The sequence below is a fragment of the Enhydra lutris genome, unplaced genomic scaffold (assembly GCF_002288905.1).
Source record: "Enhydra lutris kenyoni isolate GAN:26980312 unplaced genomic scaffold, ASM228890v2 scaffoldscaffold1, whole genome shotgun sequence".
Lineage (NCBI taxonomy): Eukaryota > Metazoa > Chordata > Mammalia > Carnivora > Mustelidae > Enhydra > Enhydra lutris.
The window spans coordinates 65,640,109-65,667,886 of NW_019154085.1; the positions used below are offsets into that span (position 1 = coordinate 65,640,109).

The following is a 27,778-nucleotide window of genomic DNA, read 5'->3' on the forward strand; positions in this document are numbered from 1 at the left end:
AAGGGCTGGGGAGAATAGAGGTGGGGATGTAGCAAAATGAGTATCAGATACGGTTGATGTGACATTGCAAGTGCTAAACATTGCTTATTCAGTGTATTCGATTTAGGGTTTTTCCAGTGTGTGTATCTGTTGCCATATGGTTGGTCAGGAAGAAGACTAAGCTGCAGCGGGAATGTAGCACAGAGACCCAACAGTACAGTGACTTAAAGAACAATGTTCATTTCTTCTCATTTAACAATCCCAGTATGAGCAGCCTAGGCCAGCAAGGCTGCTCTGCTCTATGTGGTCTTCAGAGACTTGGTGTTTTTCATTTTGTTGATTTGCCATTTTTAGTTCAGTGATTCTCAAACGTTTTAGTGTTTGGTCCCTCTTACGAGTACACAGGATTTTAGAGAGTTTTTGTTTTTATTAGTTATGTCTATCAATATTTATTAGGAATTAAAACAAATTTTAAATACATTCATTAATTATTTAAAAATAAAAAGAATAAACCATTACATGGTAACACAAATAGCATTTTAAAGAAAATAACTTTATTTTCTAGAACAAAAACTAGAGATTTTTGCAGTCTTCTAATATATGGTTTAGTAAAGGAGAGCTGTATTCTTATCACTGTGGCTACATTCAGTCTGTTATGATGTGTTAAGATAACTGAAGAGGTAAAAGATCTGTACTCTGAAGCCTATGGAACACTTATGAAGGAAATTGAAGATGACACAAATTCACAAACATCCCATGCTCATGGATTGGAAGAAACAAATATTGTTAAAATGTCTATACTACCCAAAGTCATCTACACATTTAATGCAATCCCTATCAAAATACCACTAGCATTTTTCACAGAGCTAGAGCAAACGGTCCTAAAATTGTATGGAACCACAAAGGACCCTGAATAGCCAAAGCAATCTTGAAAATGCAAAGCAAAGCTGGAGGCATTACAGTTCCCAACTTCAAGCTATATTACAAAGCCAAGTGATCCAGAGTGGTATGGTATGTATGGTACCGTCTCAGAAACAGAAACGCAGATTAATGGAACAAAATAGAAAACCTGGAAATGGGTCCACAACTAAATGGTCAGGTAATTTTTAAAAAGCAGGAAAGAGGGGAGCCTGGGTGGCTCAGTGGGTTAAAGTCACTTTGGCTTTGGCTCAGGTCTTGATCCCAGGATGCTGGGATCGAGCCCCGAATCGGGCTCTCTGCTCAGCAGGGAGCCTGCTTCCTCCTCTCTCTCTCTGCCTGCCTCTCTGCAGACTTGTCTGTCAAATAAATAAATAAAATCTTAAAAAAAGAAAAAACACCAAATAAAAAGCAGGAAAGAATATCCAACAGAAAAAAGACAGTCTCTTCAACAAATGGTGTTGGGAAAACCAGACAGCGATATGCAAAAGGATGAACTGGACTACTTTCTTACACCACACAAAAATAAATTGAAAACGGATGAACGACCTAAATGTGAGACAGGAATCCATCAAAATCCTAGAGGAGAGCATAGGCAGCAACCTTTTTGACCTTGTCCACAATAGCTTCTTACTAGATATGTCTCCAGAGGCAAGGGAAACAAAAGCAAAAATGAGCTATTGGGACTTCAAGATAAAAAGCTTCTGCACAGTGAAGAAAACAATCAACGAAAGGCAACCATGGGAGTGAGGGAAGATATTTGCAAATGTCGTATCTGATAAAGGTTAGTATTCAAAATCTATAAAGAACTTACAAACTCGACACCCAAAAATCAAATAATCCAGTTAAGAAGTGGGCAAAAGACATGGGTAGACATTTTTCCAAAGATGACATCCAGATGGTTAACAGACACATGAAAAAATGTTTAACATCACTCATCATCAGGGAGATACAGATCCAAACTACAATGAGATACCACCTAACAACCTATCAGAATAGCTAAAATTAACATCAGAAACAACAGATGTTGGCAAGAATGCAGAGAAAGGGGAACACTCTAAAACTGTTGGTGGGAATGCAAACTGGTGCAGCCACTCCACAGTATGGAGTTTCCTCAAAAAGGTAAAAATAGAGCTACCCTACAATCCAGCAATTGCACTATTAAATACTTACCCAAAGGATATAAAAATACTGATTTGAAGCAAAAAATGCACCCCAGTATTTATAGCAGTGTGATCAACAACAGCCAAATTATCCATCAACTGATGAATGGATAAAGAAGTGGTGTGTGTGTGTGTGTGTGTGTGTGTCCGTGTATGTATATGTATGTATGTATATATTTACATATACGTATATATGTATTAGTCAGCCATAAAAAAGAATGAAACCTTGCCATTTGCAATGATTTGGACAGAGTTAAAGAGTATAATGCTAAGTGAAATAAGTCAGTCAGAGAAGGACAAATACCATATAATTCTATTCATATGTAGAACTTAAGGAACTGAACAGATGAACGTGGGGAAAAAAAAGAGAAGCAAACCATAAAACAGACTCTTAAGTATAGAGAACAAACTGAGGGTTGTTAGAGGGGAGGTGGGTGGGGAGATGGTTATTAAATGGGTGATGGGTATTAAGGAAGGCACTTGTGATGAACATGGGGTGTTTGTGTAAGTGATGAATCACTAAATTCTACTCCTTAAACTAATATGTTATATGTTAACTAACTGAAATTTAAATTAAAACTTGAAATTTAAAAAATCTGTTATGGTGTGCTTTTTTTTTTCTTTGGTTGAAGTATTAGAAGAAAATCTGGGCCTCACAAAGTTATGTAGTTAGAAAAGGCAGAAATATCCTAACACTGTTTTTCAAAAAACTATAGATAATATTCTTTAATACTACACCAAAACTCAGCAAGAATGTCAGTGAACTTTTTGTGCCCATTGATCGATCTTTCTTTTTTACCCACGTTTGATTATTTAACTTGATGCACTGGTCATTTGGAAATTATTGGTTCACTGAGGGGTACAGATCTTATAAACGTTGACATGTCATTATAAATACCAAAAATATTTTTTTTAATGTTTTCACTGATCTCAGAAACTTTTAACTAATGGGAAGCTGTTAGGAATATAGTAGACAGTGCTAATACCAAAATACTAATACTTGCTTGAAAGCTTGAATTTTATCATTGACAACAAATACTGTTATTTGATTTTCTTAAAGTAACAGGCTCACTATGTTCATTTTCAAGAAAACGTCTACAAATACTCACGTCAGAGTAAATAAGTCTTTGTGGGGAAAATAAACAGCCAAATATTCACTCACATTTCATTAAATTCATGGTTTTGGTTTTTCATGTTTTCTCCACCCTCATGTTGTTGTTTCTCTCTGTCCTGAATAAATGGTAGAGATAGAAATGAGAAGAGTTTTCTGTATGTGGTAATTGCACTTTTATTACCAGCTCTCCATTCCTGGTGGGGTCAGTAGCCTCTAGGAGGGTATGCGGCGCATGGGTATATGGCCTGAATGAATCCTTGTGAGCAACCCACAGAAGTCTAACCTTCTTTTAATCGCTAATTAGAACAACAGTATGCAGCCCCAATTTTTGGAGTAATTCATCTTTTCACAGGATAAAAAAATGAGGGTTCTCTCCCTGTGTCCTGATGTGTTCATTAGGAGATCTTACTGATCGAGTTCTCTTTTTCCCTCTCATCTGGTTCAGCTCTTACTTTTGTTCTCTTTCTTTCTATTTGGCAAACCTGTATCTTACTCATGAAAGCCAGCTTTTCGATTTGAAAATATGCAGGGAGATTAATGACTCCCATTCAGTTAGGATATGTTTGAAGGAAGCCTGGATCTGGTCCTCAGCCACAATGATCTATTCTCTTTCTAGCATTTGTGAGGTTTACGATTAGCATCTCACACAACAATGAATGAAATGACAGATGGATCTAGGCATTCTGTGGACATCAAGAAGGGGCCCAATAATCACGAGTTTACTTTTTAAAATCACTTTTCCCTTTCTGCTGATTCACATTGCTTGTATTTATAAGTGCTGTCCTATATCCTGCTGCCTTCTTTGTGCTTATAACTCTCCTTAGAAGGTGACAACTGATTAGGAAAATCCATACCCAAGAACTTAAAATCACAGGAATACATCAGAGACACTTTTTAAACATTGAGAACCAATTTATGGACTCTGTACTTTTCAGAGAATCTGGAATTCAGTGGAGAGGAAGACCCACCAAAGAGTATACAAAATGATTGCTGGAGGCTGCAGAACAGCAAACTAGTGCCTGAAAAGTTTATCAAGAGGCAGGAGGGCAGAGGGGGGAGCTGGCATGCTGGACAAGATGCCTTCTAGCTTCAGCTACTGTGATAGCTCCTAGTACCTCCTCGTGGAGCTCCTCTCCCACCTCCCCCTCCAAGCCTGCGCTGGGTGTTTTTTTATGTACTGTTCCTCTGCATCCTGTGTTTACCCCTGCTACAGCCGGTTGTGACTGTTGTGTTTATCCAGGAGATGGTACGTTTCCAGAGAATGGAGAACTTGTCTGTTGTATCTTCATGTCTGACAGAACGCCTGATTCATGGTAGCCACTCACTAAATATTGAAAAGAGTGAGTGAGTGAGGAGGGTGCAGTAATATTGGCACAAAGATACCAGGCCAGAGGCAGATTGGTTTAGAAGTGGTAAGGAAGAGCTAGATGGGGATCTTCAGCATGGGATAGGTGGGTAGGTAGCCAAGTGATTGATCATCATTGTGATGATGCAAGGCTTATTCTATGTCATTTGCTCATATCATTATTTTCCTTTCTGGTTTCTCTTAATTGAAAATTTATAAATTATTAATAATTTGTTTATACTTGAGATATCACCATCAACATGAAAAGACTCTGAAGGCAGTTATTTGATCTCCTAGGTTTTAGTTTAAAGTTAATTTGGGTTACTGACTAATGTGAGGATGGCAATATATGACTATGCTCCTAATGTTCTTTATAAATATGGAGCAAAAGTGTGTGTGGTTTTTTGTTTTTTGTTTTTTGTAATGAGCCCTGTTAAAAGTACATGGACTTGGCTACTTTTCATTATTCAAATAAGACCTGTTCATTGCATAAAAAAATATAATTGCAATATACACCTGTGTAATTTAGTGCTGATACATAAACATTAAAAACAAAAGTGGGTGCCTGGGTGGCTCAGTCATTCAGCATCTGCCTTCGGCTCAGGTTGTGATGCCAGGGTCCTGGGATCGAGCCCTGCATCAGGCTCTCTGCTCAGCGGGAAGCCTGCTTCTCCCTCTCCCACTCCCCTGCTTGTGTTCTCTCTCTTGCTGTGTCTCTCTCTGTCAAATAAATAAATAAAATCTTTAACAAACAAAAACAAAGGTAAAAGTCATCTGAGATAATCATTACTCAAAAAAGGAAGAAAGAAGGAAAAGAAAAATGAGGGACACCTCGGTGGCTTAGTATGTTAAATGTCTGCCTTTGGCTCAGGTCATGATCCCAGGGTCCTGGGATTGAGCCCCGCATTGGGCTCCTTGCTCACCAGGGAGCCTGCTTCTCCCTCCACCTGCTGCTCCCCCTACTTGTGCACTTTCTCTATCTTTGACAAATAAATAAATAAATAAAATCTTTAAAAAAAAAAAAAAAGGAAAACTCATTACTCAGTAATAATCAGTAAGTAATTTCAGTAAATACCCTGTTAGATATATTGCATATATATGTGTGTGTGTGTCTGTGTGTAAATATGTATCTACTTTAAAATCAGGAACACTGTCTATTCTGCTTATAATCTAATTTTAACTTCTTGTGTGACTATTGCCTCTTACATTCCCTTAGTTCATCTGATACTAGCACAGCGGTGGTATGCAGTCCCCCTTTGACAGTGTTCCACATCAGATGCTCTGTGCTCTGCTTTCTCCAGAGGTGCAGAGGTCTTTTAGACACAGGCAGTTACCACCTAGAAAATGGGGGAGTTAATATGAAAATCTCAAGCAGTGGGGGATGAGAGTGGGTGGATAAAGGCCCTAGCCCCTGGCCCTGTGTCGGGACAATTACGAGATCCGTGCTTTGTACTTTCTGCTGAGGTCCCCAGTGGAATTGAGATGCGGTTGGTTGCCTGGAGCAATAGGTAACCAGCTTGTTCCTGAAAACCATACTGGATGTTCTCCTTCATCTATCCCACCTTCTCTGTTTTCCTAGTTCTGTTTTCTGGGATCACCTCTCAAATAGCCTCCACCCACATCTTCCCACATGTTCTCACAAAATCCCAACTAAGAACATACCAGCCTCCTATTACTGAACAATCAGATTTACTTCAAGTTCTCATTTCTAGGGAAAGTATTATACTGGAAATCCATGTGCAAATGCCTTACATATGGATGTAATTTTTTTTTCAATAAAATTTGGGTCAAAGAATATGCTGATTTTAAAGACCAAATAACTTTTTAGGAAAATTACTCCAGTTTGTAGAGTGTTGATTTCCTTATATATACTGATGACCCCTTTAAATATTTTTCAAACTCAGATAAAAAAAATTCTGTCTGGTTCTAACCTGTAATTTTTGTATGTGTTTTTGGGCACATACAGTTTTGTTTAGAATGTTACCTGTTTGTATCTTCTCCCTGTTTTTTCCATCAAGTATTTAATATTTAAATATTTTAATCAACTTTTATGGGCTTTTTAATGTATTAAGATACTAATCCATTGCTGTATGTTATAAATTGTTTATCTACATTATCTTTTAACTAATTTTGGTCTTCTTAGTAGCCACTCTCTTTGGTCACATTCCCAAATTCTACACTGGCCTGCACATCTCTCTCCCCTTGTGTTGATATTTTCACCATTTTCCCCTCCATCTAGGTCTTTCCACCTCATTTTCTTTCATCTTCTCTTTCCTTCATCTGGTTTCTTGATTTCTTTTCCTAACATGGAACTAATCAGTCCCTTCCTCTTTGTAGTGATTCTCACTGGGTGTAGCGGAGAGTCCACACCAAATCCATGGAGAGAGATGGCTTTTTAAAGCTTTCTGTTCCCTGCTTTTGAGAATTACAGCCACAGTTACTGTGGGGTATGTGTGAAGTCCCTCAGCGGAGCAGAGGCTGAGAAAGTGGAGAACCACTGGCTAGAAGGTTGTAGAAGGCATGGAAATGCTATTCATATTGCTCTCTTCTTTGTTTCTGTGATAAACCCTCATAGAGACCTGGTGATCTCAGGGCCCATCTCCAAGGAAATCCTTCTATTTATGAATGTTTGGCAGATCTGCAAATTACCTTCTAAATTGATTGCTGAATGTGCTTGACCAGGTCTTGAAGACCAACATCTTTTTTAAAGCCTGATCAATATAAAAGGCTGCTTTCTTTATATAATGACATGAGGGTCAAGTCCAGATTACATTTGCACATCATGAGAGCTTTCAGGGTTAATGCAGATGCCGGTGGGGGTTGGGGGGGACTCAAGGGAAGGGTCACCACTCTGCTTTGCAAATTTATATTCACATATCTACTGACCCAGGAAAGGAGGAAAGGGTACAGTCTTTCATTCTGGGGAGTACCCCAGACTGCTCGCCACTTACCAGCAACACCCTCAGGCTGAGAGACTTCGGGCTTTATTCTTTTCATCCCAATTTATTTATCAGTATTTTTACACATAAAGCCTGAAATATTTCTTTGCATTCTGAGTTATTTTACAGTGTGTATTAAAAATGTAACTTATTTTGAATAGATTTGATTTTATATTCATTTAAATGATACAATTGAAGGTTTCTGAAAAGAATTTGCAATGTTTATATAATAACATTAATGTAGAAATTAACATCCAAAATTGCACATAAGAGGAATAATAAGCAAAGGTGTTAAGAGACAACCACAGTTGCTGTGACTCAACTTTAGAATTCAATCTCAGCTTCCCAAACCAAGGTAAAAAGATAATAACATGATAATGTAATTCTCATTTGGTAAAAGGAAACATTCACAGAAAGGAAGTATTTTTTTCCCCTTGAATTAAATTTTAAAGGAAAAATATCGTGGAACTTACACATTCGACTTAAGGTAAACTAGTGGTAACCTTTCTGATATAAAGTTCTTTACAAACATGGAAATACTTTTGTTTAGTTTATACCTAAAAATAAATCCTCTGTATAAGCCAAAGGTATAAGGTTTAAGTGTCACTCAATGAAAGTGTTTTCAGGGTGATTTCAGTGAAATTAGTTTCAGTGTAGTTCAGGAATCTAGGTTTCTGGCATTTAAAACACAATCCAAGGCTCTGTATATTTGGTACTTAACCTGTATGGAGGCCAGTATGTCCCCTAGAATGTATTCCTTGACTGTTCATTGTCTCAGCTGGGCTTTTCGAAAGCCATTTACGAGTTTGGATAGGATCAGTGAGAAGATGAAATTTTGCCTCCAAGATGCTGTCTTCGGTTAAAAACCCCACACCTTTTACATCTTTGATAAGTCAACAGCTTAATTTTTTTAACATTTTATTTATTTATTTGAGAGAGAGAGAGCAGGAACAGTGTGTTGTGGGGGGGGAAGGAGTGGGAGGAGCAGACTCCCCACTGAGCAGGGAGTCCGACGTGGGGCTCAATCCCAGGACCCCGGGATCATGACCCAAGCTGAAGGCCGATGCTTCACTGACTGAGCCACCCAGGTGCCCCAAGTCAACAATATTTCTTTAATACTTAATGTGATTGATGTTCTTTTGTTAAATTGAAAGAGTTATGAATTCAAACAAAGTGCTATTCATTCAGCTACAGGGGCCTCCTGATTCCTGAAAAAAAAAAAAAGTGTATGTGTATATATGTATATCTGTATTTACATTTAATCATTTAATACTTGCCTGGTTAACCAGGCATTCTTTTCTCTGGCCTTGGCTTCAGGCTCAGCTGTTACTCTAGGCTTCTTGTGACATGAGAAGCATGTGTGATCTGAGGTAGCCAGATTACTTGCTTTGATTTTTTTTTTTTAAGATTTCAATTATTTTTAGAGCAGTTTTTTGTCCACAATGAGATCGAGGAGCAGATACAGAGATTTCCATATACCCCTCACACGTGCATAGCCTGTCCCATGACTGAATCTCCCACCAGAGCAGTCATGTACTACAACCGATCTACCTACCCAGACACATAATCACACAAAATCAGTAGTTTAAATTAGAGTTCAAAAGACTTGGACAAAGCCTCCTTGATTTTTGATGACTGATCCATCCTCAGGATAGGTGGCATGGAAACTGAAAGGTAGATTTGGTGGTTTTTTTTTTTTTAACTATTATTTTGAAGGAGTATGTCAATTGAAACTTTAAAAAAACAAAAATAAGACCGAACCCATCTTATTCCAGATGGCAAAGTAAGATGATCAGATCTGACCTATTTTTATTAGTTCTGTTCGTGATGAAACCTCTACAGAGCAGCAGATGAAAGAAGATACCTGATAAAAGAGCACATTCCTGACCCTTAAAAAGGCTTCTCTACTTTTCTCTTTTAAAAAAAAAAAAATCTTGTACCTTATGCATATATGGTCAAAATGCAAATGAGGACTATAAGATGACCCCTCCCCCACCACACACGCGCACACACACACGCACGCACGCACGCATGCACAGCACTTCTGACCTCCATCCTGGTGCTGGGTTTGAGTTTGCTTGGAGGAAGAAGAGCCACAGAAGCCTCCCTTGGGACACTGTGTTATTGACGGATACGCTTGCTGCAGAGTTGTGTCTCAAGTGATGTGTCTGGCAGCAGATGTGTGTAATATAATGAAAAATCCCATTATACATTGTGGTTTAGATGGAGAGTGTTAGAAGTCATTTCTTACCCACAGCATTGTGGTCTGTCTCAGTTTTGTTCAGATGTTTCATGAGTCGTCTTAATTTGAAATTAGTTGATGTGGCGTTTAATAACTTTTAAGCACGTTTATAAAGAATTGTCCTTGGATGCTGTGCTAGCTCTGGCTGTCATAACAGAGTAGCATAAACTAGGTAGCTTAAACAATAGTTGTTTATTTCTCACACTTCTGGAGATTGGAAGGTCCAGATCAAGGTGTAGCAGGGTGAGGGTGAGGGCTTCTGGTGAGGGCTCTCTTTCTGGCTTGCCTGTCTTCCTGATGGTCATCTTATCACTGCTGTCATCACATGGCCTTTCTTCTGAGCATGAGGGAGAAAGAGGAAGACATATCTCACCTCTTCTTCTTATAAGGCCACCGGTCCTTTCAGGATTTTGATCTTATCCTCATGATATCATTTAACCTTAATTACCTCCTGAAGTCCATATCCATATACCCCTGCTCCCCACATATGCATAGCCTGTCCTGTGGTCAAATCTCCCAGCAGACCAGTCCATGTACTACACTTGATCAACCCACACAGACAATCACTCAAAGTCTGTAGTTTACATTAGGGTCCAAAAGACTTGGACAAAGCCTCCTTGATTTTTGATTGATCCATCCTCATGATAGGTAGTATGGAAACTGAAAGGTAAAAACTGAAAAGATTCCCAGAAATATGGAAAAGGGAAAAATTGTTAAATTGATTATAAGAAAAGATAGCTTCATGATATCAATTCAAATAAAAGAAGTTATACCTAATATATTATAAGCAACTAATTCAGATTCATACACCAGTGTTGAACTATAAAAAATTAGGAAAATCACCTTCCCATCGACTTAAGTTTTCTAATCTGTACTTGAGAAAGATAAAATTTGTATTTGTTCTACCTGTCTCAAAGGGTTGGGGAGGCACATAACATGAGATCCCAGAAAAATGTGGTATGTGTATAGAAGGTGATATTCATACCATACCTTATGTTGTCAAAGTGAGAGGTATGTGTGAGCTTGCGTCACGTGTGAAAGAACTTCTCATTCAATTGTTTGGCAAATAAGCCTGCTGGCTGAACTGGGACCCTGGTAGTCCCTCAAATTCATGAGATTCAGGCCTTTTGTTCCTGTCTCACATGGGCGGGGTCCACTGAGAAACCAAGTCTCATCCAGTATTCGTGCAGGTCAGTCAAGTTTCAGCATGTAACAGAAACAGGTCTAGGTGGTGCACATCTGAGGCACACAGAGAACAGCCTGCATGTGAGGGAGAAAGAGAAGCCAAGAAACTCACAGAGGAAGGAAAGTTCTAAATAATGGATTTTTCTAGGTCACTGGGAGTTAGACCTTTGTTCTCCTTCCTTTCACTGGAAGGAGTAGCCACAGTGGGAGAGATTCCCACTTCAGAGGCAAGCTCACACATGCCCTGGAGGCTTGGGACTGATCGATTCAGGAAAATGCTACATGGTTTGTCATAGGCCTTGCGTTTAATTCTGTATTCTTTTTCATTAGAATTCAGTAAATGAATGCTGAACTGTCAGCTTGGGTAGGTGCTGGGGGCATAAACATGTGCATAGGATATACCTTTCCTGCCAACCCCTGGGACTTTCAACTAATTGTCGAAATACTAAACAGCCTTATCAGAAAAAGGGTAAAACCTAACATTTGTACTATACTTTAAAATGGATTTTGGTATGTCATGCCCACATTTAAAAATTATGTACATAATTTGTTTAATTTATTGATTAAAAACAAATATGCTAAGTGAAATAAGTCAATCAGAGAAAGGCAATTATCATATAATCTCTCTGATATGAGGAATTTGAGAGGCAGGGCAGGGGGTCGTGGGGGCTAGGGAGGGAAAAAATGAAACAAGATGCGATCGGGAGGGAGACAAACCATAAGGGACTCTTGATCTCAGAGAACAAACTGAGGGTTACTGTGGGGTAGAGGGGGAGGAATAGGGTGACTGGGTGTTGGACATTGGGGAGGGTATGTGCTATGGTGAATGCTGTGAATTTGTAAGACTGATGATTCACAGACCTATACCCCTGGGGCAAATAATACATTACATGTTAATAAAAAAATAAATAAAATTAAAAGAACTCCCCCCCCCCAAACAAATCTATGTATGTTTATATCTGTATTAAATAGAAGAAAAGACCCAAAGACCCAAAGTGGGCTGTAGGTGAAATGTTAATAGTGATGAAAATACACATTATTTTTCATTATTTTCTGTGTCTTCCTCAAAGGACATGTGTTTATATGTGATGACAACACATTGAACTTTCGAAGCCTCCAAAGTCTTTTTATACCTCACAAGTACTCTGAGGTAGATCAGTAATAGATATCAATGTTATAGGTGAGAGAAAGGGAGGAGACAGGCACACACCTCAGGCACCCAGGATGTTACATGCGGTGAGATTACTCCATGTGTACGGCCAGTGGCAAAGCCAGGGAAACGAAGGTGAATCAGTAGTGCTTTAATGAAAGGAGAATGGTTTAGGGCGAAGATTGGCTTTTTACCTCAGTCTGGTTCCCTAAACCGAGGCCTGGTTCCATTTTTACTAGACTCAGAGGCAGGGGGCACAGTTTGGTTTTGAGACCGGCGAGTTAGTTTGATTTTCATCTCTGGGACTGCCTAGCATTTAACCTGGAGAGTTATTTCCAACTCAGGGCCTTATTTTACCTCTGTATAAAATGAAGCAAATACTACGAGCTCTTGTCAGGATAAAAGGAGTTCATGTGCAAGAGCCCAGTCTTGAGCTCAACAACTATTTAGTTGGTTAAATAAAGAACAGATCATGGGGGAAAACCCTAAAAAAAAATATATACATATATATATATATATATATATATATATATATATTATTGTGTGTGTGTGTGTGTGGATGCAGGGCTGTCTGAGCAAATATTAACTAATGTCGTCTTCATCCTCATTGATGAGGGGCTGACAAGGATGATGGGTGACAGTACATATGGCTCTAAGGGAGACAAAGACCTTATTCTACTGCAGACAGTGGCAACTTTTAATCTCATAGGGTCTGGGACAACGTAAGGAAGGAGGTTAAGTCCTTGTAAGTACAGCGGACATGAATCTTTCAATGATAATGTTATCATTTTGAGATGCATAAACATGGACCGGGTGAAGGATGGGTGATTTTTTAGTAAGAAACATACAGGTGTATCCCAAATGTATGTAAATGTATGCCACGAAATGCTGATAATTCTAGGTCGGAGATACAAACGAATTATAAAGTGAATAATACAGTAATAGGAGAGCGTTTGTGCTGGTATCCTTGGATTGTTCAGCAGCCTGTTTAAATCTAGCCCAGTCTCTCCCTGCTTTCTATAAATGTTTGGAATCCGTGTGTACCCTTCGCTGTTCTATTTGATTTTACAGTGTTGTCAGGCAAGTGATTGCTGTCAAATTAAGAATGATTTTTTTGTCTTTAAAAGACCTTGCCCATGAGCTGCGGGGTGGAGTGTGCTGTGAGGGTTAATTCCCTGGGGCCTGGATTTAATCTGGGCGGGTCTACTGAAATCTGTATAACCGCACCTATTAACTGCTGGTCAGCAACGCAGGAAAGGATTGATGGATAACGTTGCTTTGCGACATTGGGTTGGAGGAGTTTCAGAGTAGTTTGCCCCAACTGTCAGCATTGTTTATTGATAATAGTGAGATTGATGATTTGCATCTGCTCTAAGTGAGGCCCTTAAAAGGCTCTGCTGCAGAAGCTGGGTACATAGTAGGAAAATGTCCATGTGACCAGTAAAATACAAAAAATACTAGTGGGGACTCTCTCACAGAAGTAGCCTGAAATACTACTGATGTGGGAAACAAAGGCAGAAGAAAAAATATTAAATTTCCTTACTACTTACTGCCCATTGACATGTCCTTGAAATAGGCAGAGTGACATTCCTCTAGGGACTCAACTGCCTCGATGTTTACACTTTGCTAAGGACGAAAGGCAGTCCTAGCCCAGTTCTCCCCCTCCCCAGGATCCCTTAAGCCTACTTTAACATATAAAAATTATTTTGGAAACTTTCTTATGTTGGCAGTTATCCCTCAAGCATATGACCCACCGATATACATCCGAAGGGCCTCATGTCTAAGGTTTTATTAGACAGTAATAAATGACCTTTTCCCAACAATAGCTAGCCCCCTCAAAGTCCTGGAAACCTTGCTTCCAAAATTCCTAAGAGAATCATGCTATCCCCTCCCAACTTGAAAGTATATAATCAGCCTCTCCTCATGACCCTGGTGCAGCTCTTCCTGCCCATGGGGCCTGTCTCCATGCTTTAATAAAACTGCCTTTTTGCACCAAAGACGTCTCAAGAATTCTTTCTTGGCCATTGGCTTTGACACCTAATGTCTTTCCTGCATCACTACCAGTCGAGTTCAGAAGATTACCCAGAGAACATGTATAATGGAATATTAATTGCTTTAATATCCTAATTCTATTTAAAGTTCTTCAGTTCTCACACAGGTAGATTATTGAAATCCCAAATACCGGGGACAAGAATCTGTCCATAAACATCTCTTATCCTGCTTCATTTCCAAAACGTGTAAAATGTGTTTGTCATTTTTTTCAGACGCCCTGGTTGTGGAATACAAGGCACTGCTGGTACAACTACCCCTATCAGGTAAGGAGATGTTACATCTGGGTCTTTACACGCACAAGGTATCTTCCTTAGGTCAGGTTCATGGTTTTAGGCCCCTGCCTCCACTCCTGCGGCTTGATGCAGACTTGGCCTCCTTAAGAGAAGTAGCTTGTCTTCTCAGTGACGTTCCGAATCAAAGCTCAATTGCTTTAGCAAGTGGAATAAGCTGGAAGGTGCATTTGCTGAAGGGTGAGATACAGTCAGTTCGATAGCTGGGTGATTCCTGCTTCTAATAGCTGATCTATGTCTAATTACCACAGACAGCCTGAAGACCTGAAACCAGCAAGGGTCTATCTGGACAGCGAGCAGGCAAAGCTCAAGTGTAGGACTGTGGCAGACAGGTGGAGTTCAGGCCACTCTGTGGCTTATGAGCAACCTCTAAATACATATATCAAGTACCATTTTCTTGAGCATGGAAAAATGGGCTTGTATGATTATACTAGACTTAAAACCATCATCAGCAATGAGATGAAAATTACATCCCAGAAAGGGAGCATTTCAGATCCCTGCCTCCAACATACCTTTGCCTCTGTCCATGAATTCAATAATATTAGCATGTATTGCATCCCTCAGATCAGTTACTATCTGAATATCATAGCTGGGTCTTTTCTCGTAATTTAACTGAAAATTTTATGGAATTTCTAGTTATTTGGAATATATTACATAAGAAAATCAAACGCAGCAAAGTATTTTGGTGATAAAATAGAGAGGTATACGTTATGATAGGCACCTTGGATTTTTTACTTTAACTTCCTTCCATTCCTTGGGTTGTCTTTTTAGAGGCATTTGGTCTTTTGGGTATGTATAAAGTTACTGGGGAGCAAGCATGCTCTGTATCTTCTCTGTCACACTCCGTGTTGCAACTGGCTAGGGACCGGTTTGGAAACTCCTTGGGCTGGTTCAGGGCTAGGGACACATTGAAATGGAATTCCAGCTTGCATTCCCATCTCTTTCATGTAGTTTATTCAGATTGGAAAAGAATGTAAACGAACAATATGACCTGGTTAGAGAAAGCTGAGCATTCCAGGCTTTCTAACAGAGACTAAAGCAACATTGAAACCAATCACTTACTGTGCTCAACTGCAATTTTTGGGCTCCACTGCTGTTTTACTATCTTACCTACTTGGGATATTGTCATTACACCTCTCTTTGTGTCCTGTAATAGCATATTGAGTGGAAAAATCCAAATATATCTAGAATTCTATTTATATATCTAGAACCTTCTAGAAACCGTAACTCACATGTGGAGGTGGCAGCTGCTCCAATGCACTGCATTTGTGAGGTAAATTCTGTCCTATGAACACCATTGAGACAAACATCACATGAAATGTAATACCCACTCTTCATAATGATGACGTAATCTGAAATAACTTTCACATTTATGGCTAGAGCTAAGGAATTGCTTTTTTCTAAGATAATTAGTTGCTGGGGCAGTGGCCCAAAACTGTAGTTGCTGACTGTTTCACAGACAAAACTAGAGATTTTACATGAAAATTTGAGGGTCTGGTAGATAGTTATATTTAAAAATAAGAAACATTAGGGTGCCTGCCTGACTCAGTTGGTAGAGCACATGACTCTTGATTTTGGGGTTGTAAGTTTGAGTCCCATGTTGATTATAGAGATTACTTAAAAATAAAATAAACTAAAATAAATCTTTAAAAAATAATAAAATGGGGGTGCCTGGGTGGCTCAGTCAGTTAAGCGTCTGCCTTTGGCTCGGGTCATGATCCCCAGGTCCTGGGATTGAGTCCCATTTTGGGCTCCTTGCTCAGTGGGGAGCCTGCTTCGACCTCTGTCCTTCCCCCTACTCTCGTTCTCTCTCTCTCTCCCTCTCACTCATTTTCACTCTCACTCTGCTCTCTCTCTCTCAAATAATAAATAAAGGCTTTAAAAAATGATAACAATAATAAAGTAAAAATAAGAAACATCATTAGCATAGAAGGAAAGATACTGTGTGGGGGGATTCAGATCAAGATTGTCTTCTGCTAAGACATCCTTGCTTATAAATGAATAATTTGGCATTAGCCCCCCAAATCTAGAACCAGTTCATGATCTCTCATAGGAACAGTGGTCAGCTTTGATAAACTCTGTATTCTAATAAAAAAAAATCAGCTCTTTCTTTTTGTATGTGTGGGGGAAAAAAAGCATGTAATTATTATGTGTGTAATTAGAGTGCATTGTTGGTAGCTATGTCTCCATAAGTATACAGATTACAGTTCAGAGTCAGTCCCAGGACTTAAGGGTACTTTTAGAGACAGATCATGCTCATGAAGCATATTTATTATGTCTTTAACATGTATATTAAATAACTGGACATATATTTAGTTGAGAATAGTGGTCTGTTGCAATTTTATTAAAGGCACACTGCTTCTTGTGTATTAGTATATGTGTAACTTATTATATGATGATTTTTATATACATGTGTGTATTTTAAGTTTAAAATAATGGAAAGTGGCCTTAGTTTGTCATAAAGAGTGGCCTGTTTAGTTTGTCATTTGTCATAAAGAGCCCAAGTTGGGAATGAGAAGCCCTAACACGGTAGTCACAGAGCCTCACTACCCGGAAGACCGGTGATTGACCTTTCAACCCAAACCAACTGCTGGCAGTTGCCAGTCAACTATACCATCTAGAAAATGATGGTACTAATTCCATAGGATTTTTATGAGAGTCAAAGAAACTAACATGCAGGTAAGCCTTGTCAGCTGCAGAGAGCTCCTTGAATGTGGCAGTTTTGTAATGTGATGCTCTTACAAGCTCAGTGGTTTCTAGATGTGCTCTCACTGTCTTCCTGCCCTCCATGGCTTTTCCCAGGTGGTGGTACAGGAAATCTCATTAAAACTGAAATTTAACCTTGGCTCCAAAGGTCCTAAAGCCAGTGCCCTATTTTCTAGATTCATTGCTGCCATGTGTCTGACCTGAATACCCATCCCTTACTGCTAATGCCTGCACAATTTTTAAAAGGACAATTCAGTGGAAAATGTATGCTCCCTGGGGTGGTGCTGAGTTTGATAAACACACTGATACTCATTGTCTCTCAGAGCTTGGGGATCGCTGGTGGTACAGCATCCTGTCCCCTCACTGTTGTCAAAGCTCAGTGGGAGGGACAACTGTTTTCTTTAGTGCCAGTGCGTAAAGCTGGTAGACTTAGTAGTTAAGCGAGTGCCAGCTTCTCATGAAAGTGATTTGTTATGCTGCTATTAGTTCACAGAGCATTAAAGTTTCATTTGTAGTTACTGTATATACTGTTACATTGTGGATAGCTTGGAGATGATGCATTTCAAAGGTCTTCTGGTAAAGTAAGATATTTCATTATAGCTTAGTAAATACAATAAATATTCCTGACTTCTGCTGCCTCCCTGAGGTCCTCCCCATTCCTGGACCTCTGAGGCAGATAGAGCAGGTGTCACCTCCATTTTACAATAAGTAAATTAAGGCCCAGATTTTATACCTACTGAGCTATGGAGCCAAGACTTGGTCTCAGAGTTCCTGGCTGGGGGCCTAGCCTGGTATTTCTTGGCAGCTTCCTTTTCCCTGTGTCTTTTCATAAATATTTTTGAGTTACCTTTTTTTTGATATTTACAATGTATGGAACATTTCCTAATACCAAGAAAGCTCTGATTAATGCAGAACTTGAAACTCTGCCTCCATGACCCATCTGACACCCCAGTTTCTGACACCTACCTCCATTGCCCCTGTACTGTGGAATTTCACAGCACTTTCCAGAGTTATTCTTTTTGTGTATGTGGTTGGTTTTGTTGTTGTTTGTTGTTTGTTTTTGGGTTTTTTTTTTTTCCAGGTTGCCCAAGGAATCTTACAGATACTTATATCAAGGAACTGTAAATCTTGTTGTTAAAATAAATAGTGAATTGGGTACCAAATGTTCCTATTCACTGATACTTTTTTGGTGGGGCTGAAACAAAACTTAAGGCCATCACGCTGCAAATCAGAGGTTTGCTTCAAAGCCCTTCTCCACAGAGAGAATGGGGCTGGGATTCGTGGAGGCGTAACACCGTGTCCCTTTGCAGCCCTGAGCTTGAGATGCTGGGGACACAAATTGGTTTCCTATTAACTATTAATCTTTCCTTTTTTTCTTTGATCCTCAGCCACTCACAACTGACCTTCACTACTATTATATCCTGGAGCTGTCGTTTTATTGGTCTTTAATGTTTTCCCAGTTCACTGATATCAAAAGAAAGGTAAGAGTGGTTGGGCTGTGAAACACTTGCAGATATGTGTGCTGGGTGGCCCCTGGCAGTTGGGTGTCGAGTCTCAAAGGCGCTCACTCCTGTTCTCTGACAGGGCTAGCTTAGTCCTGCTTTCTACGCTACCACAGACAGGTCCTTATTTTGCTTGTGGGGCTTTATGTTTTATTCACATCGGCTCTTCCCTCCTTCCTCCAAACCTGGTGTTCTTTTCTCCGTGAAAAAATATACCAATGAATCCAAACAGCAGCAATTTCTCTCTGTCTGATTCACAAAGCCCTCTGTTCTTCAGATTAAATAAAGAAGAAAAATTGTATTTGTAGCCCTTGGGAGAGAGTAAATTCTCAGTGTCCCAGCCCCATGAGTGAATTTTTCCTTAATTAGAATTATTCAACATCCAAATACATCATGAAAATACAACTTGGCTCCCTAGACTGTGGTCAGCCTCCACCCGTCCCCCTCACCAGACTGGCTTTTGCCGTGGGTGCCTTGAACTCCTCAGCGTTCAAACCCACCCCTTCCAGCTCTCATCCTACCAGCTTCTGGGAAGAATAGACACTTCTGGCTAGCTACTGCTTCTAATTTTTCCATCATACCATTTTCTCCAGACTCCCATATTTGGATCATTCCTTCAAAGTCATCTTCGGGGCCCTGCAGCCCAGGGCCTCATGTGCTCATTTGTGCAGGGTCTAGTCCTGGATGACAGGACATCATCTCCGGGATAATCAGCTTATATCTTTCAGCATTACCAACCATAACTCATGTACCGAGAGCTCCCAAACATTTCTCTTCAGCCCTGGGTTCTCTCCAGGTCCATACTTCCACAAATCTAGGCATAAGTAATAGTAATATGTTCTTTGTATTTATTTTCTCATTTAATCTTCCCATCAACTCCAAGATCCAGTTGAATCATTTATTGTTTATCCTCATTTTGTGAATGAGGAAACTGAATTTTACATGCAAAGTACTTCTAGCTGAAGACATGATCATCCCCTAGTCTTTGGTTCTTCTGGGAAACGGAAGTCACACAAGCTAGGGTTTTCCTTTGCTCTCCTCTTTGCTTCTCCTTATATTCGAACTCTTAATATCATGGACACATTTACTTAGAGCCATCTCTACTTTTTTGCTTAATCTGTTGCAATAGCCTTTTAAATAGTCCTCCTATCTAAACAGTCATTCTTGCTTACCTGCCACCTAGGTTATATTTCTAAAACCTTCAGGACAAAGCCAGTCAACATGATTCAGAGCTACTTCTCCAGTCTCATCACCATCCTCCAGCCTCCTCCTCTGACACACACTTATATCCTAGCAAGAGTATCTTCTCATCACTGATCGCACATAATTTTTTTCATGCACCTTTTTTTTTTTTAACAAGACCTTACCTTGGCTAGAATATATCCTATTTCCCTCTTCCCAAACCCAGCCTAGTCTAAAGTAGTAATCTCTTCTTTGAAGGCTAATTCAATTCCTCCAGGATTTTTGACCACTTCTTCTTGTGGGTTTAGTTTACAAGCGCCCAATGTGTACATGTTCTGTTTTTTAACTGTATTTATAGCCTCTGAGAGAGAGTAAGCTTTCAGTGTCCCAGCCCCATGAATGAGTTTTTCCTTAATCAGAGTTATCTAACCTCAAAATACGTCATGAAAACACAACATTCTTAAATGAACTGTGACCTGGTGGCCTGCCTCTGTCCCTTCCCCATACTTGAAGGGCGAAAGAGCAAGATATGTTTGTCTTTGTGCCGTGACCATGATTGCACCTGCTGGTGATGGGGATCAGTAAGTTTAGGGTGAGTGAGTAAACGGACTCATCAGAATATCTTCTGACTTACTAATGGAATACCTTCCAAAGTCCTCTGCAAACAGAACTATGTGTTGTCAAGGAGCACAAGACCGGAACAGTGTAACTTCCTTGGTTAGATCAGTAAGCTGCTGCGTTACCACGTGGTATCCAAGTGGCTGCAGAAGAACACGTACGAGCCCATGGCCCTGCTACCTGCAGCCCCTTTCCCCAGGGGCATACTGGCCCCTTTCCTCCAACACAGGCTCTCTGGGCTGGCCCAAAGCTGGCTTTCCTTACCCTGTGTGGCTGCACCGCCTGCATGGGATGTCTGTTGTTTGATTCTCAGAAAGGGATGGTCCCTGTGAGGGCTAGAGCTTGGCAGAGCAGATAACTCATTGACAACTATCATTTGTGGTTCCTTCCTCATTGTACCACGCTGGGTCATTTTCTGGAAATGTTTAAAGGTACCCCAGTGGTGGTAGGCCAGTCAGATTAGATCTCATCTGTCTTACGTGAAGAGCCTTCTTCATTCATGTCCTTAGTACTTGTAGGTGGGTCAAGTCCTCATGCTAGGCACAGTGCTAGGCTTATTGTGCCTTTTACTCCTTTGTTTTTTTAAACCTTTAACTGTGGTAGAAATACAAAACATAAGATTGTACCTTCTTAACCATTTGAAGTGTGCAGTTCAGAAGTTTTCCAGATATTCACACGGTTGTGCGACCAGTTTCCAGAACTCTTTGCATCTTGCATAACTGAAACTCTGTACCTGTTAAACAATAATTCCCCCACTGTCCCATCCCCCCGGCCCCTGACTGCCACCATTCCACTCTCTGTCTCTATGTACCTCATATAAGTGGAATCATACCGTATTTGTCATTTTGTGGCTGGCTTATCTCACTTAGCATAATATCATCGGGATCATCTGTGCTGTAGCCTGTGTCAGAATGTTCTTCCTTTATAAGGCTGAGTAATATGCATTTTGTTTTCTTTTGTGAAGCACTTTTTTCCAAGTAGCTACAGAAAAAACTTACATTAAAAAAAAAAGGAGGGTTGAGTATCTTCCCATTTTGTAGCTGGGAAAATTGATACACAGTGAGTCTATGTAAATTTTTCAGGGTTGTGCTGTGTGGGAATGAATCAGAGCCCTAATTTACCCAGCGAGTTTCTGTGATTTGCTCTGAGATTAGACATGTAAGCAATTCTTGTATTGCCTTGCCTTGCTCCTGACATTAGAAGTAGTAACCCTTTTGCAGCTCTTTGCCATTTTTAGTGGTTTCTCTTTTGCTTACTGAGAATTAGCTGTGCCATCTAGAGTCAAATAGATGAATAAAAGCAAGACTATAACTGTACTCGGCTCCTAATCCCAGTGAGACATTACATACCGAAAGTCACCAAACCCCTTCCATTTGCTTGAACTTTCTCAACCTGCATTTAACATGTATTTTCAGTGAGCCAAGAGGACTCATAAAGTCTTCATTTTTTGAAGTCAAGTGACCATTAGCTAATAGCTATCATAAGGGGATGATTTTCTAGGGTTGAAGTGTATCGTGTTGTATGGTTTAAATATATCTTGCCTCTGTGTGGAAACCACCTATGTATAAGAAGAGTGATTTTACAGTGAAGTTCATGGAACTGATCTCAGGACGGTACATATTTTCAGTGTTTCACAATGACATCTTCGTTTTTTTCTTAGTCAACACCAATAGCTTGTTTTAGACACATGGCCCCTCTCCCTTCTTCAGCTGGTCAGAGTACCTTTGGACATTCCTGGTGCAGTTGGTTTCTTCTTCCTTGCACAGAGTGGGAGGTTAGCCACCGCCAGACCTGTGTAGTACTCAGCACAGATTTTATTTTTTTATTTTTTTCCATTTTATTTTATTTTATTTCTTTTCAGTGTTCCAAAATTCGTTGTTTATGCACCACACCTAGTGCTCCATGCAATACGTACCCTCCATAATACCCACCACCAAGCTCACCTAACCCTCCACCCTCTCCCCTCCAAAACCCTGTTTCTGAGTCCGCAGTCTCTCATGGTTTGTCTCTGTCTCCCCCTCCAGTTTCCCCCAACTCACTTCTCTCCAACTCCCAATGTCCTCCGTGTTATTCCTTATGCTCCACAAGTAAATGAAACCATATGATAATTGACTCTCTCTGCTTGACTTATTTCACTCAGCATAATCTCTTCCAGTCCTGTCCGTGTTGATACAAAAGTTGGGTAATTCATCCTTTCTGATGGAGACATAATACTCCATAGTATATATGGACCACATCTTCTTTATCCATTCATCTGTTGAAAGGCATCTTGGTTCTTTCCACAGTTTGGTGACTATGGCCATTGCTGCTACGAACATTGGGGTGCAGGTGGCCCTTCTTTTCACTACATCTCTATCTTTTGGGGTAGATACAAATTGCAGGGTCATAGGGAAGCTCTATTTTTAATTTCTTAAGGAATCTCCACACTGTTTTCCAAATCAGCACAGGTTTTAACAAGGAAGGCCTTTTTCCCCATTGCCATCTCTCCTTAGTGAATCGCAGCTCTCGTGTTTCTCCTTCGCATCTTGCTGACTGTCACTGCAGGTTCTTGACTGTTCGTCTCCATCGTGCTGATGCCTGGAGGATCTGCTGTGCCGTCCATCAGCGAGGATTAGTCCAATATCCTGGCCGCCAGATACATTCCCTATCTTGTATTATCCCTACCAACTATTAACTGAACCCTATAACAACAGCCTGCCTCCTCACTATAAAAGAGAGCTGTCTGAAGACACCCATCAACAACACAGGATGGAGGGCTTTTCACAGGGTTTGAATAGAAAGTTGTAAAGAATGTTTCTTTGGTTTCCCTATTAAATGACAAGGAACTTGAATGGCCATTTCAAATAGGGGCCAGAATTTATAAATGTTGATTCTGAAGGCATGCCTCAGACTGTTAAAAATCAATAACTGAAGTGAGGTTTAGAAATCATTTTTTGTGACTTAATGAGTTCATAAGTCTTTCTAAAGTGGCTTTTATATTCATAAATGCTTTTTCCCTAGAAGTATCCTAGTATTGCCAACCTTTTTTTTTTTTTTTTTCTTAGTTGCTCTGTTTCCAAATGCCTCTCTCTTGATTCTTTCCAGGGTTGGTACTTATTTGGTGAGTGATGAGACATATTATTATTAGCCTTTCCAGAGGGAAAGGACGGGCCCAGGTGTAGTCATTTGGTATAATGGACTTATAATTTAGAATGTTGTATTATGTGCTACCATGATATTTTGAGAATTTTATCTTACTTACCTTTTTCTTCTTTCTTCCCTCCATTTCTTCCCTTCCTTCCTGTTTTCCTTCCTTCTTCTGTGAACCCAAAATTATTAAGGTATCTTATTAAAACAACAGGTGTACTCTCAGTATTCAGCATTATTGGAAACATCTTTTATATCCCAAGGTTTAATTTTTATTAAAATTCTGTTCTTTAGCACCTGTTCGCAATGAGTGTTTCTCCTGCACATGTAAATTTTCCAAGAGAAACTAATAAATGTGTTGGAGCTCGGAACAGCTTTCTCATGTCTAAGCCCTATGTCCCTTTTAACTAAGCTGCTCTTTGGCTCGAAAACCTGGGCTCTTGGCCAATAAATGCTGCTCGTGTTCAGAGTCCTTATAGGAAACCATCCATGGCCAAGTTCCAGGGCCCAGCTGGTGAAGTCAGCTTATTGCTCTTTTGGTCTTTAACCTGAGAGAAAAACTACATCCTGTAAAAGATTCCTAACAGAGAAAGGTATGATGGTTAAGTTTAGCAAGAAACTTATTGACAGGCTTGGTTTTGCCCTCTGGTAACTTTTGCAGGGAGTAACTGGCCCGTTGCTACAAGTAGGGGCTTGCCTGGCTCCAGATCTTTAGTGCTTCAGTTAGTTTTAAGGTGAAAGAAAATACATGCAATAATCTTCCTTATAAGGAAGCAGGATGGCGTGGAATTAAATGAAGTAATATCCATGAAAACTGATACAATGCTTGATGAATGGAGCTTAGAACATTAACTAGCACATAATGACCAAAATTTGGTTGAATCAACACATAGCCCTAAACCCAGCCAACAAACAAAAACCCCCAAAGCCAGTGGTCACAAATTATTATATTTTTGGTCAATTAAAATTAGCAAAAATAATTAGAAAGAAAAAGTAACTTAAGGTTGCCAACCTTTTACTTTGCCTAGTAAGATTTTAAACACGCCTGCTACTTATCACCCTCAATTCATAAAGGAAGGGAAATTTTAACATTTTAAAGGAGAAAGGACACCTTGTAATAAAGGACAGTTCTTTAAATTTATCTTTATGAAAATGTTATTATTTTTCTCAGTTTGTTCTAGGCCGGGGAACAATTATGGGCATTTTGGCTTAGAAGTTAAAGTCTTGGGCTCTAAAGTCCATCTGCCTGCTCAGCACCCTTCCTAATGTGGAATGACCTTGAGCACGTTACTTTACTTCTCTGTGCTTTGGTTTTCTGATCCAAAGAATGAGGTTCACGTAATCTAACTCATGGGGGTTTTGTGAGCATAAATAAATAATATATACTCTTTGAACAGTGCCTGACATACAGTAAATACTCAATAAATGTTAACACTGTAGTAATTTAACTTGATTCACCAAATATTAACCCCTCTCTACCCCCAAGTACTTGTAGGATTGTACTTCTCAGCCTTGCCCCCTTTTACAGTTGGATGGGGCCAGGTGACTGGTAGGCTGGGAGCAGAATTGACTTGAGTCACTTTGAGGTATTTAATCAGTAGTGAGACCTTCTAGTGTCTCTTTTCCCCTGTAGTATTGTGATGGGTAACATCTGAGATGGGGGCTGCTCCATCAGCCTGGGTCCCTGAGTGACTGCGGTGAGCAAAGTACCAGCACTCCCACCCACCCCTTCCCAAGGTAACATGCAGTGTATAAGAAACAAGCTTTTGTTTTAAACCACTGAGGTTTTAAAGGCTTTGTTTTTGACCTGGAATCTTGTTTATCCTGACTAGTGCAGCTATTACTAATAATATGGCTAATTATCATTTCCTTGAATGATTTGGGAAATCATTTTCCTAGATCAGCGGTTCTCAAAGTGTAGTCTGTGGACCCATGGAGGTCTACAAGGTGAAAACTGTTTCCATAATAATACTAAGATGACATTTGCCTTCCTGACTGTGTTGAAAGTATACTCGTAGTCCAGAAGTAAGAGTGGGCAAAGTTACAGGCAGTGTCCCTAACCGGTACTAGTAGCCGTATTCTTCACTGCTACACGCTTAGGAAGAAACAATGTCAGTTAAGAAGGTTCTCGGTGAAGCATTGAAAGTGTTAATCTTATTTACTCTCTATTCTTGAGTATACACTTAAAAATATCTTGTGTGATAAAACGGGAAGTAGGCGTAAAGAACTTTGGCTGCCTGACAGTGTCCAATAGTGTCTTGAGAAAAATCACGTGCACTTAGTGCTTCGTGCTGTGAGCTGAATAAGCAGCTCTTTTTCTCCCGTAAATCTCATTTTTACTTGGAAGAATGACTGACAAATTGTGGTTATTCCAACTTGTATATTTGATAGTCATTTTTTTTTTTTGAAAATGCACAAAGTAACTTGGCCAAACTGTTTCAAGAAGAAAATTGACGTTATTTGTTGTCAATGATAAAACTCAAGCTGTCATCAGGGAAATACAAATAAAAATCACAGTGAGATCCCACTTCACACCAGTCAGAATGGCTATAATTAACCACTCAGGAAACAACAGATGTTGGTGAGGATGTGGAGAAAGGGGAACCCTCCTATACTGTTGGTGGGAATGCAAGCTGGTGCAGCCACTCTGGAAAACAGTATGGAGGTTCCTCAAAAAGTTGAAAATAGAGCTACCCTATGACCCAGCAATTGCACTACTGGGTATTTACCCTAAAGATACAAATGTAGTGATCCGAAGGGCCACATGCACCCGAATGTTTATAGCAGCAATGTCCACAATAGCCAAACTATGGAAAGAGCCTAGATGTCCATCAATAGATGAGTGGATAAAGAAGATGTGGTGTATACACACATGCATGCACACACACGCACACACACACAGGAATATTATGCAGACTTCAAAAATGTAATCGTGCCATTTGCAACAATGTGTTTGGAACTAGAGGGTATTATGCTAAGCAAAATAAGTCCATCAGAGAAAGACAATTATCACATGACCTCACTGATAGGAGGAATTTGAGAAACAAGACAGAATCATAGGGGAAGGGAGGGCAAATGAAACAAGAGGAAACCAGAGAGGAAGATAAACCATAAGAGACTCTTAATCCCAGGAAACAAACTGAGGGTTGCTGGAGTGGAGAGGGGGGAGGGATGGGGTGGGTGGGTTATGGACATTGGGGAGGGTATGTGCTATGGTGAGCACTGTGAATTGTGTAAAACAGATGAATCAGAGACCTGTACCCCTGAAACAAATAATATATTATATACATACATATATGTGTATATATGCATATATATACATACACTATATGTTAATGCAAAAAAAAAAAAAACCCTCAAGCCTTCAAGCAAAAATTAGATTTTTGGAAGACCCCTGTCCACCAGTGAGATCTTGATAACATCCTAGTCCATAAAGACTTACCTGATGAGTTTGGTAGGGATATTGATAAAAATGGTTTTTTGTTTTTTTTTTTTTTAATTTTATTTTTCATAAACATATAATATCTTTTTATCCCCAGGGGTGATAAAAATGGTTTTTAAAAATATTAACTCAGTGAACCAGTATTTTCCAGGTGACTAATGCATGATGCTACAAAGTCATACATGAGTAAAATATCCATTCAAAGGTCAAGGCAAACCAAAGGAATTAAATGTAAAAGAATATGAAAAGGGTATTGGTATGGTTTTAGATTCTACATTGTACCTAACCTTTAAGAATATCCCACTTGTCAAATTCGGGTACAATATCAAAGAAAAATATTCATAACTATGTGAAAAGACTGTCAAGATACTTCTCCCTTTTCCAGCTGTTTGGTACTAGATTTTCTTTATATTCTTCAACTAGAATAACTTAGGGCAATAATTTGAATGTATCAGCCATTGAAAAGAATCCAGCTCTCCTGTCTTAAGCCAGACATCAAAGAGATTTGCAATAATCTCTTTGCCACTGCCACTGTCCTCACCATTTTTTTTAAATTTTGGAAAATATGTTATTTTTCAGGAAAATATTTATGTTCGTTAACATGTAATAGATTTTACTTAAATTAATAAATGTTTTTCAAATTTCTCAGTTTTAATGTCTAATGTGACAAAGGCTAAAGAGATATATAGCTCACATCAACAAACACTTTTTGATGTCCTCAGTGATTTTTGAAAATATAAAAGTGTTTTGAGACCAAAACCTGCAAGAACTGCTGGCATAGATTACTTAAGTATTTTCTAGAGCTAGGACTTCAAGGACCCCAGC

The 27,778-nt window shown here is 39.5% G+C and overlaps 1 protein-coding gene across 2 annotated transcripts in view; it reads left to right on the forward strand.

Annotated features, from left to right (window-relative positions):
* Nucleotides 1–27,778, forward strand: part of LOC111145572 (ceramide synthase 6) — a 327,517-nt gene that overhangs the window by 233,068 nt on the left and 66,671 nt on the right. For both annotated transcript variants that reach the window (XM_022500529.1, XM_022500519.1), the window contains exons 5-6: nt 14,300–14,350; nt 18,472–18,564. In XM_022500529.1, coding sequence (XP_022356237.1) covers nt 14,300–14,350; nt 18,472–18,564 — 144 coding nt within the window. The remainder of the gene's footprint in view (nt 1–14,299; nt 14,351–18,471; nt 18,565–27,778) is intronic.